Source organism: Microcaecilia unicolor, chromosome 9 (assembly GCF_901765095.1).
Source record: "Microcaecilia unicolor chromosome 9, aMicUni1.1, whole genome shotgun sequence".
Classification (NCBI taxonomy): Eukaryota; Metazoa; Chordata; class Amphibia; order Gymnophiona; family Siphonopidae; genus Microcaecilia; species Microcaecilia unicolor.
In genome coordinates this window covers 43,797,874-43,817,927 of record NC_044039.1, presented here as the reverse complement: position 1 = coordinate 43,817,927, position 20,054 = coordinate 43,797,874, and the positions used below count along the sequence as shown (strand labels likewise).

Below are 20,054 nucleotides of genomic sequence, written 5' to 3'. Positions count from 1 at the left end.
CACATTTCATTTACAGCAGTTAACAAGAAGACTGCTATTCTGGTAGAGAATGGTGTAGTCCTTAAGGAGGCCCAAGACCATAACTTTAAGTTGTTTCCTCTGCAGTTTTAAACTTCCTCGGTGTTGAGAGTTCAGACTGATCTCTAATGGTTATGTGGCCCAGCGGTTCTGTTTTGAGTCTAATAACTTCCCCTGTCACCTGGCATGGTGCTTCTGGAGTTAGGAACTGCTTCAGGGAGGACATTTTGTACGACCTCATTCATATCTGTCGGCACTTGCTGACTTCACATGTGTTAGCTTATATATGGCTTTTGCTTAGAAATTGGTCAGCTGATGCCTTCTCTAAGGCAATCCTGAATAAACTTCCCATCTAGGGGTTTCTGCTTTTTTACGAATATCTGAAAAATATTAAGCACCTGGAGAAAGCCAGGCCTCAGCAACTCCTAGAAGACATGGCATGATCATCTTGAGTGTCCGCTGGGAGGATCTGGCCAAGAGAGAGTGGTTGTTCCAGTAAGAAATCTTCTTTTTGTGTTTCAGCAAGTTGACAGAAAGGCTAGCCCTTTCAGGGAGCACGAAGGCTAGGATCCTTATCTGCCAACAACCCAGATGTATCCCATGTATTAAGAAAAGAGTAAATGGTGAAGTGGAAGAGGCTATATTAGAGCTAAGAGCATCCTTCAAAGAATGGAAAAAGGATCCAAATGAAGAAAATTGGAAGCAACATAAGCAGTGTCAAGCTACATGCAAAGCATTGATAAAGAAGGCTAAGAGAATATGAAGAAAACCTGGCAGTGGAGACAAAAATTCATATTAACATCTTTTTCAGGTACATCAACAGCAGAAAGCCTGTGAGGCAAACCATCATGAAGGAGCAAAAGGGGCACTAAAAGGCCATAGCAGAGAGATTGACAAATTCTTTGCTTCTGTCTTTATGGAAGAAGATATAAGAGATCTAGCTGTACCTGCAATGGTTTTCAAGGGTGACGATGAAGAGGAACTGAAAGAAAGCTTGGTGAGCCATGGAGACGTAGTGAACCAAATTGACAAGTTAAAGAGTGATACATCACCTGGACCGGATGGTATACACCCAAGGGTACTGAATGAACTCAAACATGAAATTGCCGATCTTTTGATAGTGATCTGTAACCTGTCGTTAAAATCATCCGTAGTACCGGAATATTGGAGGATGGCCAATAAAATGCCCATTTTTAAAAAGGGTTCCGGGGTGATCTGGGAAATTACTGACTAGTAAGCATTACTTAAGTGCTGGGGAAAATAGTAGAAACTATTATAAAGAATAAAATTAAGAAACACATAGATAAACATTGTTTAATGGGACAGAGTCATCATGGATTCAGCAAAGGGAAGTCTTTCCTCACCAATTTGCTTCATTTCTTTGAAGGCATGAATAAATATGTGGATAAAGGAGAGCCGGTTGATGCAGTGTATCTAGATTTTCAGAAAGCTTTTCACAAAGTTCATCATGAGAGACTCCTGAGAAAATTAAAAAGACATGGGATAAGAGCAATGTCCTTCTGTGGATTAGTAATTGGTTAGTGGACAGAAAACATAGGATAGGGTTAGATGGTCATTTTCTTGATGGAGGAGAGTGAATAGTGTAGTGCCACAGGGATCTGCACAGGGGCCGGTGCTATTTAACATATTTATAAATGATCTGGAAATCGGAACGACAAATGAGGTGATTAAATTTGCAGATGAGATAAAACTATTCAAAGTTGTCAAAACACATGCAGATTGTGAAAAATTGCAGGAAGACCTTAGGCAACTGGAAGACTGGGCATCCAAATGGCAGATGAAATTTAATGTGGACAAATGCAAAGTGAAGAATAACCAAATCATAGTTCCACTGATGCTAGGGTCCACCTCAAGAGTTAGCACTCAAGAAAAAGATGTAGGTGTCATTGTAGACAATATGCTGAAGCAAACAGGATGCTAGAAATTATTAGGAAAGGGATGCAAAATAAGACAAAGAATATTATTCCTCTGTAGTGCTCCATGGTGCGACTTCATCTTTTGTGTTCAATTCTGGTCGCGGTATCTCAAAAAGATATAGCAGAATTAGAAAAGGTTCAAAGAAGAGTGACCAAAATGATAAAGGGATGGAACTCCTCCCATATGAGGAAAGTCTAAGAGGGGATATGATTGAGATGTAGAACTTGTAAAAGTGAATCGATTTTTCACTCTTTCAAAAAGTACAAAGATCAGGGGACACACAATGAAATTACATGGAAATACTTTTTAAACAAATAGGAGGAAATATTTCTTTCACTCAGAATAGTTATGCTTTAGAACTCGCTGCCGGAGGGTGTGATGCGTACTTGGGTTTAAAATTGGTTTGAACAGATTCCTGGAGGAAAAGTCCATAGTCTGTTATTGAGATGGAAATGGGGGAAGCCACTACTTGCCTCAGATTGGTAACATGGAATGATGCTACTAATTGGTTTAGTGCCAGGTACTTGTGACCTGGCTTGGCCACTGTTGGAAGCAGGATACTGGGTTAGATGGACCATTGGTCTGACCTAGTATGGCATATTCTTATAAGTGTGATAGTGCCTTTGGTAGGGTACTCTTGGAAGGTGTTTGTGTATGCTTTTTGGATAGAAGCTCTGGTACATCCCATTGATCTGGCTGAGGGATTAAATAGATTCCTGAGTTTGTCACCTGTTTGTATGTAGTCAGTTCTGCAGAGGTAGCCCTAAGGGGCCACCATTCTTGGGTCAGCTTTGGTTTACTTGATTCTCTTGTGGGGTTTTTGTTTGTTTTTTTTACCCTTAATTGATTTGATCTCTCTGTTACTGGCTTTGGCAGTAGCATATTGGAATGTTCCTGATTCCTCTACTCTTTACATCAGAATCTCTGATGTCTGCTTCCATCCCGTAGTAAGGGGATATAACCCATAGGTCTGGAGTGGTTTAGCAGGATTTAAGGAAATAAATTAACAGGTATGAATAAACTTCGCCCTATTTTTTTTCTCTAATTTTAATTTTATCTTGGAATTAGAGTTGTTTTTCTAGGAGCCTTCTAAGTCCTTATGATGATGGTAAAATAATACTCTCCTTTCCAGATTTCCATGATACTGCAGTAGAAAGTTTGGGGTAGATTTTATAAGAATATATTCTGTAAAAATAAAAAAGTTATGTTATTAACATTTTAACAGTAACCATGAGTGTTCAACTTTCCTTATTGAAAATGTAAGTACTGTTGTAATCTGAAGAAAATATGTGTTCAACACGCACACACACACACACAATATATATATATATATATATATATATATATATATATATATATATATATATATATATATATATATATATATATTTGTTGTGCTTCTTGTTGTCTAATGCTGCCTGTTTGCTTTAGGCATCACTGTTGGACCTGAAGGAGCATGCCTCATCCCTGGCTTCCTCAGGATTGAAAAAAGATTCTAGGCTCAAACTCTGGAAATTGCTCTGGAGCAGAGAAAGGAGGAATGCCTGAAACTGGAAACCCAGCTGAAGAAGGTAAACAAAAATCTGTTATCTGATTTGCTCCCTAGTTAGAAGCCCTTTGATACTGATGCACACCTATTAATCTTAAGGAACCAGGATTTTGTTTGTTTTAGTTGCTTATTTGCTGTCACCCAATCAGAAATATGAGACTAAAGATAATGCAGAAAATATCACAAGATCTCTGCAGCTGAAACAGCTGCCTGTTCTGTGATGGAATGCAGCCTTAATTAAGCATCAATGCAACAGAATTTAGGGAACAACTAAAGTTAATTTACCTTTTTTTTTTCTGCATCTGCTTCATTGACCTAAATGTTAAAATTAAGGCAACCCCTTGCAAAAGATCTTAATATTCAGTTTGACATTTTTTAGATATCTGGTGATACTAAAAGGAGAATTTTACTGACTTTTAAGTGTTCATGTCTGTTCTTCCAATTCATATGTCACTAATATGAGCCAAATCCAGATTTATTCCTTCTTAATTTTGGAGGCTGTGTACCTGACACCATGTTTAAAAAATATGTTAATGTGATGATTATTTTCTCAGTGTAACCCATGTCTCTCATGTTCAGTTGAATCTAATATCTACTGTGGGGCCTCAGATCAGATTGATGGTGATAATATGTTACATGCACTCTGCTGTATGGGGGCATAATGTATCCGTGTATTTTCTAAGGCAAGGAAGAAATAGGCATAAAGTGTCTAATTGGTACTGATATGAAGGTATGCAGAGTAGTGCATTTTTGGTTGTAGAAATCCAAAGAAGCTGTATACAGTAGGAGGAAAGAAGCATGGAACAGGAAAGGACCCCAGGGTGATTGGTGTCTGAGGATCTCAAGGAGGTGAAATAATGTGACAAGTTAGTGGTCGAAGTTAGAAGAATGCTAAGCTACATAGGCATTACCAGTAGAAAGGAGGAGGTGATGAGGCTGCTTTATAAATACTGGTGAGGCTCACTTGGAGTACTGCTTCGGTTTTGGAGGCTGTATTTGCTAAGGATATACACATGGAGTGGTTGGCTGTTTTCACACCCGTTCTATTCTTATCGATGAGGGCCTACTTGGAGGCACGGGTCATAGATGCTGTATTTACCAGTTTTGGTGAAATTTGGATTTTACACCTATTGGTAATCAATTGTCCCTGAAAGAGCCCCTTGAGTGAAACATGGCCATATGGGGCATGTGTGGTGTAGAACCTAGGAGCATAAAGTAGTGAATAAAGTCTGCTGTTATATATAGTCTGCTCATCTTTTCACCCAAATGCTTGGATTAGGCATAGAGTCCTTATTATTCTTGGAATATGTTCTCCCACTATTTGTGCTTTCTTTGTCCGATTTATCTTCATCCAAATCTTGAAGTTGTTTTAGAATTTCAACCGTATAGCGATGTCCATGGAGGCATGATTACCAAAAAAAATAATGCAAGGCATGATATTGGTTAAACACTACAGAATATATAAAATCCTTTAAAAGAACCCCCCCCCCCCCCGAAACTGTCAACTAATAGGATAAAAGTGTGCGTGAAACTAGAAATTACTGGTGTCCACTTTTAGTTTAAATAGAAACCATCAAAATGACAAGGTCTCAACATAAACAAAACCTGGCAAACATTCGCACAAAAGGAAAATCGAAGAGAAAAAAAAATCAGTGCCCAAGACCAGCAACCTCAATACTTCAATGCTCAAATTATTCAGCGACCAACAGTTTTGCCAGCTTTTCTTCAAAATGAGTAGACAAAAGACCCCCCCCTCCTTTTCTTCTGCAGCTAAAACTTTTAGATAGAGATCGATTACTTTTCCCCATCAAAAAATCCAGATTGAGAAGTGTTATAAAAACAAAAGTTCCATGCATAGATTCCACTCTTTCACCCTGAAGAAAGCCACAATAAGATGCTTTTGGCCCATTTCTAGGTGCGACTCCCTATATCTTGGAAAGTACAGTAACTAGTACCTTGAAATTTCCATATCATGTAAAATACCAATGAGTTCAAGAAGTTTTAGATTAACAAAATAATTTACTTATAAATCAGTTAAAGGAAAAACACTAATCCATTTAGGGGTCAAAATGACCCCTCTTGTAGTGTTAAAGAGGAAGAGGCTGAAGGGTGACTAGTAGAGTGCCACAGGGATCTGTACTGTGACTGGTGCTATTTAACATATTTAAAAATGATCTGGAAATAGGAATAAGTGAAGTGATAAAATGTGCAGATGTCGCAAAACTATTCAAAGTTAAAATATATGGCAGACTGTGAAAAATTGCAGGAAGACCTTAGGAACTTGAAAGATTGGCCATCCAAATGGCAGATGAAATTTAATGCAGACAAATGCAAAGTGATGTACATTTTTTTTTGTTACATTTGTACCCTGCGCTTTCCCACTCATGGCAGGCTCAATGCGGCTTACATGGGGCAATGGAGGGTTAAGTGACTTGCCCAGAGTCACAAGGAGAGCTGCCTGTGCCTGAAGTGGGAATCGAACTCAGTTCCTCAGTTCCCCAGGAACTGAGTCCAACCACCCTACCACTCCACCACTCCTCCACATTGAGAAGCATACTCCAAATCATACTTACCTGATGCTAGGGTCCTTAGGAGTCAGCACCCAAGAAAATGATCTAGGTATCATTGTAGACAATACTGTGAAATCTTCTGTCCAGTGTGCGACAGTGACCAAAAAAAAGCAAACAGGATGCTAGGAATTTTTAGGAAAGGGATGGAAAATAAGATGATGAATATTATAATACCTCTGTAATCGCTCCGTGGTGTGACCTCACCTTGAGTATGGACAGCAACAAAGCAGATCAGTTGGAAATCAAAAACATTAATTTTATTAATAAAATATCATCTAAAAACTATCATCTAAAAAAACAGGCCGTGTTTCGCCCACGAGGGCTACGTCAGGGGCTACAAAACAAATAAAACAATAACAATAAATTGAATAGAACATGAATAAGTGCAATGATACAACAAATAAAGTAAATAAAATCAGGTAATCAGTGATAACACAATAACACCATGGTAGTAACATAAAATAATGAACATATAAACCTATGTAAGCATAATCATGCTGTCATTGGAGGTGGGTACGGAATTGAGGCTGGCATACAGGCTGGCAAAAAAAGTTTGTAAAGTGGGTTCTTTGGTGGGAGGGGGTTAGTGACCACTTGGGGTAGTCTGGGGAGGTCCTCCCCGATTCCCTCCAGTGGTCATCTGGTCAGTTGGGGGCACTTTTTGGGACTTGTTCGTGGAAAAAAAAGGGTCCAAAAAAAGTGACCCAAAATCGCGGTAAAAACGCCTTTTTTTCGATTATCAGCTAAAGAAGCCCATCTCTGCTCGGCCCATAACCACGCCCCAGCCCCGCCTTCACCACGCCTCCGACACGCCCCCAACAACTTTATTCGTTCCCGCGACGGAGTGCAGTTGAAGACGCCCAAAATCGGCTTTCGATTATACCGATTTGGCACCCACGAGAGAAAGACGTCCATCTCCCGATTTACTACTACTATTATTTACTACTATTTAGCATTTCTATAGCGCTACAAGGCGTACGCAGCGCTGCACAAACATAGAAGAAAGACAGTCCCTGCTCAAAGAGCTTACAATCTTTTTCTCTTTCGATTATAAGGTGGATAGTATACTACTTACAATGTCGACACAATACATAATAGAACATTTTAATTGATAGTGAAGGGTATAAGCAAATATGGAACATATTGATAGGTAAGAGAGTAAGAAGAGTTAGAAAGTAAGGTGACTAATTTAAAGAAAAGTACACATGAGGTCAGAGAGATGGTTAAAAATATTATACCAGCTAGGGTAGGAGTAGATAAACATTGCTTGCTGCAGTTTGTACAGTCTGGTCACTCCTTGTTTGTGTGTGAGTGAGACTAACAAGTTAGTTACTTCTTCCTTTAAAGGCCTGGTTGAAGAGCCAGGCTTTCACCTGCTTCCTGAAGTAGAGATGGCAGTGCATTCCAGAGTGTGGGACCTACTCTGGAGAAGGCTTGCTTGCAAGTATCACATCGTGTAATGTCTTTTGGAGAGGGTGTGGTTAGTGATAGTCCCTGAGAGGACCTTAATCTCCTTGGTGGTGTGTAGAGGGTCATCCTGTTCTTCAAGTGGAGTAGAGGAGTGGCCTAGTGGTTAGGGTGGTGGACTTTGGTTCTGGGGAACTGAGGAACTGAGTTTGATTCCCACTTCAGGCACAGGCAGCTCCTTGTGACTCTGGGCAAGTCACTTAACCCTCCATTGCCCCATGTAAGCCGCATTGAGCCTGCCATGAATGGGAAAGCGCGGGGTACAAATGTAACAAAAAAAGTGCTGGGGGCCATTTCCTTTAAAGGCCTTGAAAATCTGACATAGAGTTTTAAATTTAGCCCTTTGTTGTACTGGTAGCCAATGAAGTTTTTGTAAAAATAGTATGATGTGGTCACGTCGCTTGCAACTTTGTACGAGTCTTGCTATAGCATTCTGAATCAGGCCCTTTGTAGTAAGACTGTTGTATAGTGCATTGCAGTAATCCAGTCTTGATGTTATCATGGCACGCACAACTGGGATAAGATTTACCTTCTTGATATAAGGAGAGAGGCAGTGTAGCTGTTGCAAATAGTATAAGCAGCTTGGATTTGGGGAATCTGTATTCCAGGTTCCTGACTTGTGGATTTGAGGGGGAGTTCATACTTCCCAAAAGGGATTTTGATGTCAGGTATGTATCCACTTGTGTTAGGGACCCAGAGAAGCTCGGTTTTACTTGGGTTCAGGCAAAGGTTGTTGTATTTAGTCCATTCTTGAATTGATGTTAGACAGGTAATCAGTTTATTCAAGGCTGTAGGTAAATCAGACATGGGGAAGCCACTGCTTGCCCTAGGATCGGTAGCATGGAATATTGCTACTATTTGGGGTTCTGACAGGTAATTGTGACCTGGATTGGCCACTGATAGAAGCAGGCTAGATGGATTATCGATCTGACCCAGTATGGCTATTCTTTTATGATCTTCTTTTTAACTTACTTTTCAGCCTCTCAGGTTGTTTCCTCCTAGTGGAAGCATGAATCCATTAGATAGGTGCAGAGTGGAAGATGCTAAATATAGGTTTAGATTGTCATTTTTATTTTACTATTTAGATCATCTTATGAAATAAATGCATGTTGACATTACTTTGTAGAATTAAGAATTCATCTTATGTAGAAATGTAATTGTGTATGCTCTGTGGTTGTGTGGGTTTTTTTTGGTTTTTTTTTTGTAAATACTGTTGATGTTTCATTGTAACCCAGTGATTCTCAAACCTAGTCCTGGGGGCACCCCAGCCAATCAGGTTTTCAGGATATCCACAATGAATATTCATGAGAGAGACTTGCATACACTGCTTTCATTGTATGCAAATCTCATCTCATGAATATTTATTGTGGATATCCTGAAAACCTGAGTGACTGGGGAACCTCCAGGACCAGGTTTGAGAACCACTATTGTAACTGTTTAGGACTGTGTTTGATAGTGAGTTACCAATATTATAAATAAATGATACATATTAATCTACATTTTAACAACTTTCATGTGCCATAATGTAAGACACGGGACTAGAAAATTATGAGAATGTGTAGAAAGAAAATGAGTGCAGTAAACCATTAAAGGATCAAGGGCCCTGTTTACTAAGGCACGTTAGCGTTTTTAATCCACCTACAAATAGTGTGTGCGCTAACCATGTAGGCACCTATAGGGATATTGTAGGCTTGTACATAGTTAACGCACGTATATGGTTAACGTGCATTAAAAACGCCAACGTGTGTATTATGCGGCTTAATAAACAGGGCCCCAAGTGATTGAAAATGAATTAAATTTAATTACGACAGAGGAAAGATTCAGGGATTTTTGGTAGGGACTGAATTTGAGTTTTGGATTTAATAACTCTAATTTTTGAAATCGAATCTTAAGATCAAAGAAGCACTCTTTTTCAATATTTTAATTCTTGACGAATACAGATTTATAAAATGGTATAAATAAATCATGTATTAAATTTTAAGTGGCATTTTGTTATTTGGCCTGGTAGATTGGGACTGTATGTCATGATCCTTCATTTGTTGATTGTATGAATAGATTCCCCTTCCTAATCTGATGTTTAATCACCATACCCTTTACCATTGCACTGAGAATCCTTTATCTAAAGTCCAGAAATCATGGCTCACATTAGAACCTGGTTACCAAATACTCTTTTAAGACTTGACCATTAGTTGTCATTTTTGTGAAGTGGCTGGAACTTTGTTCCTGTGAACTCTGCCTCTGAGCCCCTGCCGGCCCAAAGAGCAGAAGTTAAACCTGTGAATTGACCCATAGAGAGCAGCACCAATAACTACTAAGCCAGCCCTTCTATGGCATGTTTTGTTTACTGAACTGTTGTCTTAGATAATGACCTTTAGTATAATGTAAGAATGTTTGTGTTGAATACAACATTTCTAAAACACTAACAAATGGGATGGTTAATATATTTTAAATTATACATTTATGAACTTGAAAAGTGTATTCCCTCAAATTCGTATCACCATGTTTTCTGAGAGTTCTTGCTTTTATTATCATTTCTTTCCCTCTCTTGCTGTCTTATACTGTATCTTATCTCAATTCATTCTTATCTCCCTTCTTTCTGTAGCACTCTGAAGTGGGCCATCCATCTAAGCCAGTAAGTGTCCAGGCAAACTAAAAGGCTTTTCTGGTGTCAGTTTGGTTTTGTGTATGTCTTTATGTATTTACATGAATTTACACAACCAGCTTTTTATTCCTTGACACTCAAATCTTTACCTTGGCCTGAAGTACAAAGAAGCACAATTAGGGGAATGAATGTGACTTGGTAGACTGGCAGAGGGTTTCAGAACCTTTTGTTTAATGACATATTCATTACCATTTATGACCAATGTTAAATGAATTGGTGGTCATGATCTAGTTTTCAGTGGATAAGTATCTATAAAACTACAATCCATGTTGTCAGTTTCAGCAAAGAGGCCAAAGACTGAATAGGAATTGGGTAGGAAGACTGATCTGTTCTCACGCTTTGAGATAGTCTCTTGAGCATGTTTTCAAAGCACTTGAATCTTGCCTTGCTTTCTACTTTTGGTACAGTTTTTGGTACAGCTGAGCACCTGCTCAGATTTTGGCAGTTGAAATATGCTCATTTTCCTGTGGGGTTGCAGCTTTTTGAGTGGATACATTTTTAACCAGTCTAATCTAAGATTCTAACTTTGTAGTTAGGCAGTTTAATTGTCTTAAACATTGACCTTTTAGTTAAATTGTATTGGCATCACTACCGGATTTGATGTTACTTGTTTGTTAAATTGTATTTTTAATTTTCTGATTCTGTGACGGAAATAAATGAGTCTTTATTTCTTGAAAAATGTATTTTTAAACAGTGTAAGACACGAACCCTGTCAAGGTACTAAAATATTGTTAAGCTAAAAAAAAAGTCATATTATTCATACATATATATAGAAATAGCTATGCATTTTTATGTATTTATTTTTTGGCTCAGCAGGTCCTTCATGTTCAACTTCTCTCCACTCAGTCAGAAACAGAATAGGATTTGGTGCCATGAGCCTATAGATAAATTTTCCCTTCTAATGCATTTATACAGATATGTAAGTTTCATTTAAAGCTTTTTAGTTAAATAACAAAATTCATTCATTGTGTGCTAAAATTGTTTGGAAAGGATATCAGCTTTCACAGAAGGTTCTAAGCATTATCCATGTGCCCGTTCATTTATTTAAAGAATCACATTTAGTATGCAAATGTGACTCATTGGTTTATGTAGTTTCTTTTGCTCTTTTTTGTTTTAAATATCTGTTTAGTAGGTATAACTGAGACACAACATGCAATAACAGTTGTCCTGGCACACAGTTGCTCTTATCTGTGGGCCAACTAATACAAGAAGATCAAGCAAGGGGCAAAGTGACAAACCAATTATCAGTAACAAAAGCTCAGATATATCCAGTTACATTTTTCATATTTATCCCTTACCAACAGGAGCAAACCCCTTTTCCACTAACCCCCCACTCCTTCTTTCCATTTATAAGAAACTAGCCTTTGAGCCCGTAAAAACGGGCTATTATAGGAAGGGGGGGGGGTTGAAAGGCCCCCCCCGCGCCGCCGAGTTCACCGCTGCCCCTCCCCCTCTGAATTCGCCTCTCCCCCCCCCCCCCGGAGCCGTCGCCACCCACCCGCCATCCGGTCAGGCCCTCGCTCCGCTACTGAAACAGCGAGGGTCCGGGAACGCAGCACTGAGCTCTGCTGAGCAGCCGACGTCGGCCTTCCAAGTTCCTTCTTCTTCTCTGCCTGTCCCGCCCTCGTGTGACGTAACGTCGTCGAGGGCAGGACACAGGCAGAGAAGAAGAAGGAAGGCCGACGGCAGCTCAGCAGACCTCAGTGGTGCGTTCCCGGACCCTCGCTGTTTCAGTAGCGGAGCGAGGGCCCGACCGGGTGGAGGGTGGGTGGCGACAGCGACTCCGGGTGGGGGGAGCGTTAGCGACGGCAGTGTCCCTCCCTCGCAAATTGCAGTACAGACCCTCTCTGTTCCGCCCCTGTCATCACGTATTGACATGGGGGCGGGGCAGAGAAGGTTTCTACTGCGCATTTGCGAGTGAGTACGACACTCGCCTTTTATATATATTGATACCAAGATTCAGTCAAACAAGTGGTGTAGCCCTGGATGACAGCACACAATCAGTAATAAAAGTTAGATAAGAAAAGATTATTTAGGAGCAGAGAACATTGGACATTGTGCATCCTAAATTTTCCATAGCTTTTCCAATAGTCATATGTGAAGCTCAGCTATCCTACAAAATAAACCATTAACGATTCAGTAACAAACTTCATTTTTTATATGAGAGGGCACTTCAGTGGCTCTCCCATGTTGATAATAGAGCCAGTTCAAATACAAGGGCCTTCCAGTATAATAATTGTGTTGCAGTCTATACTCTCCTGCTAAATAATAATGCATTTCTAGTAAGGAGAAGTGCTTTTGCACTAAATTGGCCCTGACCACTTGATAAAGATTGCATGTTATAACCATTATAAAATTTAAAGGTTGCATAGGTATAGTGCTGTTTAGATATACCAAGCTGTTCTTGAACATGTAACCAGAATCCTCTCACCTTTGTACAGAGCCAAAACATATGACTCAGAGTAGCCTTTTCCTCTTCACATTTCAGGCATCTTCCATCAGTAGGAAGTCCCGCTTTATATTCTTTCCAAGGGGCTATAATACACTTTTGCTAATAAATTTGTATTCCTATTCAGTGTAGCATGCAATCTGCGATCTTGATAATATTTTCAAATATTCCTTTGCAAAGTTCAGGTTGAATGATGCACCCAAAGGTCCAAGCTCCAGGCCTCCACAACATGTTAATGTGTGTACCCCAGGGAGTAACTCAGACTTATAGGTAATATAATGATCTAATTTGGGAGATTGGAAACATGCCTGTAGTTAGCACTCTCATAGCTTACACTGTTAAAGTAGATAGATGCTTAAAGCTGGTAATATAATGCCTTAATTGCATAAACACTAAATGATCTACAGAGTCAAGATCATACAGAGATTGTACCTCTTCCATATTCAACATTTTACCCTTGAGTCAGCACTTCCCCAACTCATTTGGTGCTTTTTTTTTGTTTCCAGATATTAAAAAAAACCCTTCTCCAACCCAGGTTTAAAGTCTGAATTTTTGCCAGGTAGTTTTCATATATGTCCACACTATATGTTCACGAAACCAGAGGTCTATTTTTGATAGCCTAGTATGTAGCAAATAAGGACCAGATATAGGAAGTAACAAAGCTGCTTCCAACCCTAAAGGTGTAAAAGATGATGATCCTTCAAACCAATCTCACATTTGTCTAAGGCCATAGGCTAGATTATAATGATGTAGATCAAGGAGTCCCCACCCTCCTTTTAGCAATATAAGTGTTTTCAAAGATATATGGGCTTTCTCTTCCCCTCCCCCCCCACCCAAAAAAAGTTCTAAGAGCTGTATATAACTTTTGTATATCTCTCTCCCTCATCCAATTTAGTAGTGTTTATATAATGTTTAGCCAGAGCGGCACCACCTGTATGTTATACAAAAGGAAAGAGCTTATAGCAGTGCCCCCCCCCCCCCCCCCATATTATAAGGCAGTCTAGAGACTTTTGGAGAAGAGGTGTCACATTTAAATCATGCAAATTGCAATCTCAAATGGAACATGTACCTAGATACTTGACTGAACCTCAGGCCTCCTTTAATGTGAGATTGTTCCAAAGTTGGGCAATACTCAACAATATAGAAAGTGCCTCAGATTTTGAAATGTTCAGTTTAAGTCCTGAAAAAGACCCAAAATCAGCAAAGGTGTGTGTGTAATACACTGGTAAGGCCACTCGAGGTTGTATTATGACTAAAATGATGCCATCGGCAAAGGCTATATACATCACCTGTTCTTTTCCCAGTATTACATCAGGGATGTTTGGGTGTCCTCGCAACTGTGCAAGCAAGGGCTTCAAAAACAAAATGTAAAGCAAAGGGGATAGTGAAAATCTGTGTGTGTCCCTCCCCAGTGAAAACACTGAGGAAGAGAGCCCATTCGCCAGCACAGCCACAATAGGATTGACGTATAATTTCTGAATGGCTTGGAGAAAGAATCCCTCAGTGCCATAGTGTTACAACAGGAGGAAAAAGAACATCCACTCTACCCTGTCAATGGCCTTCTCTGAATCAAATCTAATGGCTAAGGTGGGAGTGGACATTTGAGTGCATCTTTCAATAGCTAGGAACAATTTTCGTACATTTACAACTGTGTGTTGCCCCTTAACAAAGCCAGCTTGGTCGCCTCCCACTAACCTAGGGATATACTGTGCTAACTAGCCTCTCTGCTAATATTTTTGCAATGAGTTTAAGGTTAACATTTTTGAGGGAAATAGGTCTGTAATCAGTGCTTGATTTGATAATTGAGAGAATTTATCTATGTCAATGGCCTGTCCATAGAATGTTTTTAGAGGTTCTATTAGGTGTACACATAAATCTCGCCACTGTAGCCATCAAGTCCAAGTGACTTATGGAGCTTCAGGCCCAAAATTGATTTCTGTAATTCCTCTCTAGAGATTGACCTATTGAGATGTTCTTGCTCTATAGTAGATAACTTTGGTGCATTACACATCTTTAAGAAAGTCTGTATTGTCTCACTATCTCCTGGGATCTCAGCCTGATATAAGGAACTGTAGAACTCTACAAACAGTGCTTCTAATCTTTTGGTTTTTTTTTGCCCTGTTTCTTAAAGAGAAGAAGGTAATAGGGCCAATCTAACTTCTATTAAGATTTGCTAGCATGTTTATTCCCATACCTGTGGAGCCTAAATTTGTAATAGAAAAATTGCTTTTGAGTTCACTCATGGATTATGGCATTAAGAACAGCCTGGGCCCTGAGAAAATCCAATGAATTCTGTTGTGTAGGGGCTGATTTAAAGATCATTTTCAGCTAACATACCTGTTTTGCTAAATTTAAGAGCCTAGTTGCGATAATTTTCCTATATATATTAACAAAAGCAAAGATAACCCCTCTCAGAACTGGTTTTGCAGTTTCCCACAGCAGTAGTACATTATGTGCATATTCCCCATTGTGATGGAGAAATTCTTTCCATTTCTGGGTTAAATAATCCTTAAACTCGGAGTCTTTGTACAAATAACCAGGGAAAACACCACCTGCTTGTTCTCCCTCCTATACATCTCCCTAATTCTATATCTGTCCATATAGGAGTATGGTCAGAGGGCCTATCACGGAACCTACCACCCTGGGGAATAGTTCCCAAGGTACAAAAATGCAATCAATATAGGACATGATGTTATGGACTTTTGAGATGTGAGTGAAGTCTTTTTCCGGCGGGTGCAAAACTCTCCACACATCAATTGAGTCCAAACTGTTGGGCAATACCTCTAACCCATTATCACACCTAAGTGTTCGGCGTTGTGTGGATGCAGAAGAATCCATCTGTAGGTCAAGAATGACATTGAAGTTTTGCAGGAGGACTTTATATATACCTGAAGTTGTTGACCGTATAGAGGGCAGGAGTTCGAAAGAAAGATCTGGAGGCATCATTTGGTTCATATACAGACACCATGGTTACCGATAAATGGTCAAGAAGGCCCTCCACTATAATATATCTGCCTCCTGGTTTTTCCTGCATTTGGAAGGACACTGTCTTTCCTATCAAAAGATCTATTCCTGCTGTTGATTTGTTAGAGGAAGCATAGTAGCTTTGTCCCACCCATGAACAGCTTTCTGGTGTTCCATATCATTGAGCTTAGTTTCCTACATACCCACTACGCCAGACCCTTGCCTACTCAGTTATTGTGTTTTACCAGCATAATACAATACCCTGTCACCTCTGTAAAATAGTCCAACTGTTGTTCAACCAGAGCCACCCCCACAACCCCCCACCAGGTTGATAAAACAAACCATCCCACCCTTCCCAACCCCCCCCCCCCCCCGTGTAATCCAATGTATCCTCCTCTCCTCATAAGCCATCATGACATGCATTCAGCCCGCCCTCCACCATTCCAACATCTATCAACTCGTATAAAGATAATAGACTCGATTATGTACATGTTAATACCCTGTAAGAAATATTATATATGCAGTATAATTCTCATACTTAATACCAAGCACTTTCATACCACAAAAAAAACCCTATATTCAACACTGTTCACAGTCACACTAGCATTTATACATGCACACATACATCTGTCCCACTTCTCAAAGCCCATCTTTATAGTGTTCTCTCAAGGACATAAGAACATGAGTAGCCATACTGGGTCAGACCAATGATCCATCTAGCTCGTTATCCTGTTTTCAACAGCGGCCAAGCCAGGTCACAAGTACCTGGCAGAAAGTAGTAGTCAGATCTAAATGTAAATAAGTCCATAGGAATAACAAACGTAACCCACGAGTGAGTATACCATTTTTTGTTGATGGCTGCAGCTCACAATGTACACAACTGAATTCCTTTCCTTGCAAAGTAAACTGCACTGCTATTTTCGAGCGCTATGGAGGTTTGTCTGCCGTAGCACAAAAAAGTCACAACACCTGGCTTCAAAGTAGCAGGAATCACTTTTTCAACTCTGAAAGCACCCCTAAAACATTGAGTCACTTACGCACTTCATCATTGTTGGAGAACAAATGAACTTTACCATCGTAGATCACTTGCAATTTAGCTGAGAACTAAAGAGTAAATCGAACTTTTGTCTCAGCCAATAGTCGCATACATCTGCAAATCCTGTGCACATGTTAGCCACATGTATGAAGTAGTCCTGAAACATTAGAACTATATGGTTTTGATATTTCAGTTATTTAATGACCTGTAATTCCTGAGCAATTTCTCTTTAGCAGCAAAAGCTGTGAGCAATCATGACCCATGGTCTGGTCTATTCCTCCATCATTCTTCCCATACTGTTAACTTGCTCAATTTGTAAGAGCCCCATAGTCGAGTCACTATCTTTTAAAGTTTCCGGTAAATCAGCCAATCTAATATTATTCCATCTTGATTGGTTTTCAAGATCATCAGGTTTTTTGGTGCACTGTTCTACCACCTTCAGAAGCTTCGTTAACTCCTCCATTACCCCGTGCAGAGAGTCCTCCGTGTTGCTCACTCTTTTTTTGATCTCTGTCACCCTATTATTAAATTCAGTGACGGAATGTGAAAGCGTCTGAATATTGCTATCACTGCCTCCATTAGTTTTTGGAGCAACGCATCACTCGCTGTGCAGCCTTCTTCCTTTGGGTTGGTCATTTTGCATCTCCCAGTCCCTCAGCGTTGGATTTTTCTTTGTTTTTTTTCACAGATGTAGCAGTCAGTACTGCTTCATTTTTGTAAATAAATTTGTCCATAAAGCACAAGTCACCTGGATAGAGGTTTACCATGTGCAAACGTGCAGAATTTTGTCCGATGGGGTTAGATTCGAGGACAGGCTGTAAAGTTCAGGGAAAACACCATCTCCTGACTCAGAGCATCACGTGACCTCTACATGTTTGGTTTTAAGGAAGTATATTTGTATAGAAAACAATGCACTGCCCATTTCTGTTAATACATCTTGAAAAGGTCTAAGCACAAGCATAATAACAGAAAGAGCTGTACACAAGCTACTGTCTTCCATTTTGTTGTGTGTTTTATTTTCTTGACTTGGTAATTCCTTCTGCTCCCGTGGGCTTCCAGCTCAGTCAGAACCAGGGATGGAATATGATACAAAGGGCCTTCATTTGTAGTAACCTAAAGATTTTTGCCTTATTGTATATTGTCTCATTGCAGTGATGAGCTTTAGCTGGGACCATATACCAGGGTTTTCCAGAACCTTGTAATCATGGGTCCTAAACTTAGCTACTAAGAATCATACAAAATTTTTTCTCTGGGTAAAATGTTTTATTTATAGAAATAGCTAGTTGTAAAATTGCCTGAGAACCTAATTTATGTAAAGGTATGTGCTGCTAATGCAAGACATGTACTTTTTACAGAGAATGAGCATAATTGTTCTTGGGGACACAGGTTCAGTGGAGTTGGAATTGTGAAATATGCCTGCATGTTCCAAAGTATGCATTTATCCACACAGTCTTAGGCAGACTGTTTTTGCATGCTTCAGAGCAAGTGTAAATGTCTGTGCAACTTATGTGCCTGATATAAAATTACCCTCAATATGTTGCTGCCACACAATGACTGATTCTGTCCCTGCATCCCTCATTCTCCGCACCCCCCTGCAGAGTGTTAATGCACCCTTGCTGCATGAAAGAGTAGAAGACCAAGCTAGTCAGATTGCTTTAAAAAAAGTACTTATATAGAAAATGGAGATGCCTTGCATCGGTGTGCTATGTGGTACTTTGCAAGAAGTTTCATGGTGATGGCCATGCTACATATCTCAAATAAGCGAGTCATCATTTATGAATGCATTATCAATAGCCTTGTACCTTAAATAGCATGCTAATGTATGAATGAAAGTGTCTTCTTTTATAACCCTGAAGATTTGTTGTGCCCTGCTCCATCGCCGGATGGCAGGCCCTGATCAGTCTCTGGAGCTCGCCCCTTGAGTTATCCGCTGGCTAGTGAGGCAAGCAACACCTCTGGCTGTCGGGTTTTGTTGCACGGTGGATTCTCGAGCCTGTGGGCTATCAAAGCTGACTCCAGCCTGCTCTGACACTGGAGGCCAACCTGTCTTCCGTCTTTGGAGTTCGGGTCCTCTTGTGTGCCTTACTTCATCTCAGAACATCGGTCTTCCTCCTTCATTGGTTCCTGAGTCTTGCACTATATCTGGTGGTTGAGGATTGATCCTGCTTGGTATGGCAAACTTGTGGCACTGGATGATGCCTCTGTCTCTGTATGGCGTATCTTTTTCTGTCTTGAGATGGCGAGTTCTCTTGGGGGCACACTTATTGCTCTGGAGCTTGAGCCTGACTCAGGCACAGCATGTCGAAGGTAGTTCCGTCTTGGCAGTCCATTTTGCAGGACTTCTGCGGTCCCACTCCACTTGGGGACTCCTTTGGTACATCCCATTCGTCTCTGGATTGATCTGTGGGATGTAATGGAGGAAAAAGTGTTTCTTACCTGATAATTTTCTTTCCTTTAGTCCCAACAGATCAATCCAGAAGCGTGCCCTTGGATTCCTTTTGCAACGTGGAGTAGGTGTATGTGGTGTCCTTTTGAAGTATTGCTTTGAGGGTTGCTACAGGAGTTAATTTGAGTTATTGCAGGTATTGCTTTCACTGGAAAGATGATGCAGGGGAAAGAACGCAATTGCTTGACCACAGTGCCGCTAGTTCTTTCCTTTTTATGGCAAAGTTAGAAGTTTGCTCATGGGATTATGACCTTCTTACTGCTTTGGTATTGATCATACTGAAAGTGAGGCTGCTGCACAGTATGCCATATGGCAGAGCTCTGGCTTTAGAGGGGGACATAACCCATTCGTCTCTGGATTGATCTGTTGGGACTAAAGGAAAGAAAATTATCAGGTACAAAATATAATTTTTCCATGTAAAATACAATTGATTTGCAAGAAAGATATACTTACCATGCACTATGTATTGCTTCGGGCAAAAGGAAATAATTATGTACAGCGCAACTGTATAACTTAGGCGCTCACATTTAAATCATAAGTACTAGTATGTTGCCTAAGTGCTATTCAGCAAGTACCCATTTAAATTACATAGTACGTATTTGCAAGGGGGTATATACAGGGGCATAAAGTATGTGTAATAAACAGAATGCCTCTCTGCTGCACTTAGGTGCTCACATATATACTAGCTATAAGTACAAGTGCCTAAATGGTAGGTGCATTAATACCAGGTTATGCTAGCATTCTATGAATATATGCAGGCGCCTAGAGCACCTGTGCAAGTGCAGAAGGCAAGTATCACTGTGAAGCACATATTAGCTGTGGAAGTGGAAGCCCTGGTGTAGATTATCATCCAGTGGTATGGATAGCAAATGCCTGAGCTAATTTTTTGGCTCTCTGCCTCTCCACTTAAATATGCATTGATACCAATATGAGTCACTTGGCACTCTGATGGAGG

At 40.1% G+C, this 20,054-nt stretch overlaps 1 protein-coding gene across 1 annotated transcript in view; it reads left to right on the top strand.

Annotated features, from left to right (window-relative positions):
* The first annotated feature begins 3,058 nt into the window (after window positions 1–3,058).
* LOC115477824 (ELKS/Rab6-interacting/CAST family member 1-like) overlaps window positions 3,059–20,054 on the top strand; it is a 631,897-nt gene continuing 614,901 nt past the window's right edge. The window contains exons 1-3 of the mRNA XM_030214916.1: window positions 3,059–3,064; window positions 3,486–3,527; window positions 10,145–10,174. Of these exons, the coding sequence (XP_030070776.1) occupies window positions 3,059–3,064; window positions 3,486–3,527; window positions 10,145–10,174 (78 nt within the window). The remainder of the gene's footprint in view (window positions 3,065–3,485; window positions 3,528–10,144; window positions 10,175–20,054) is intronic.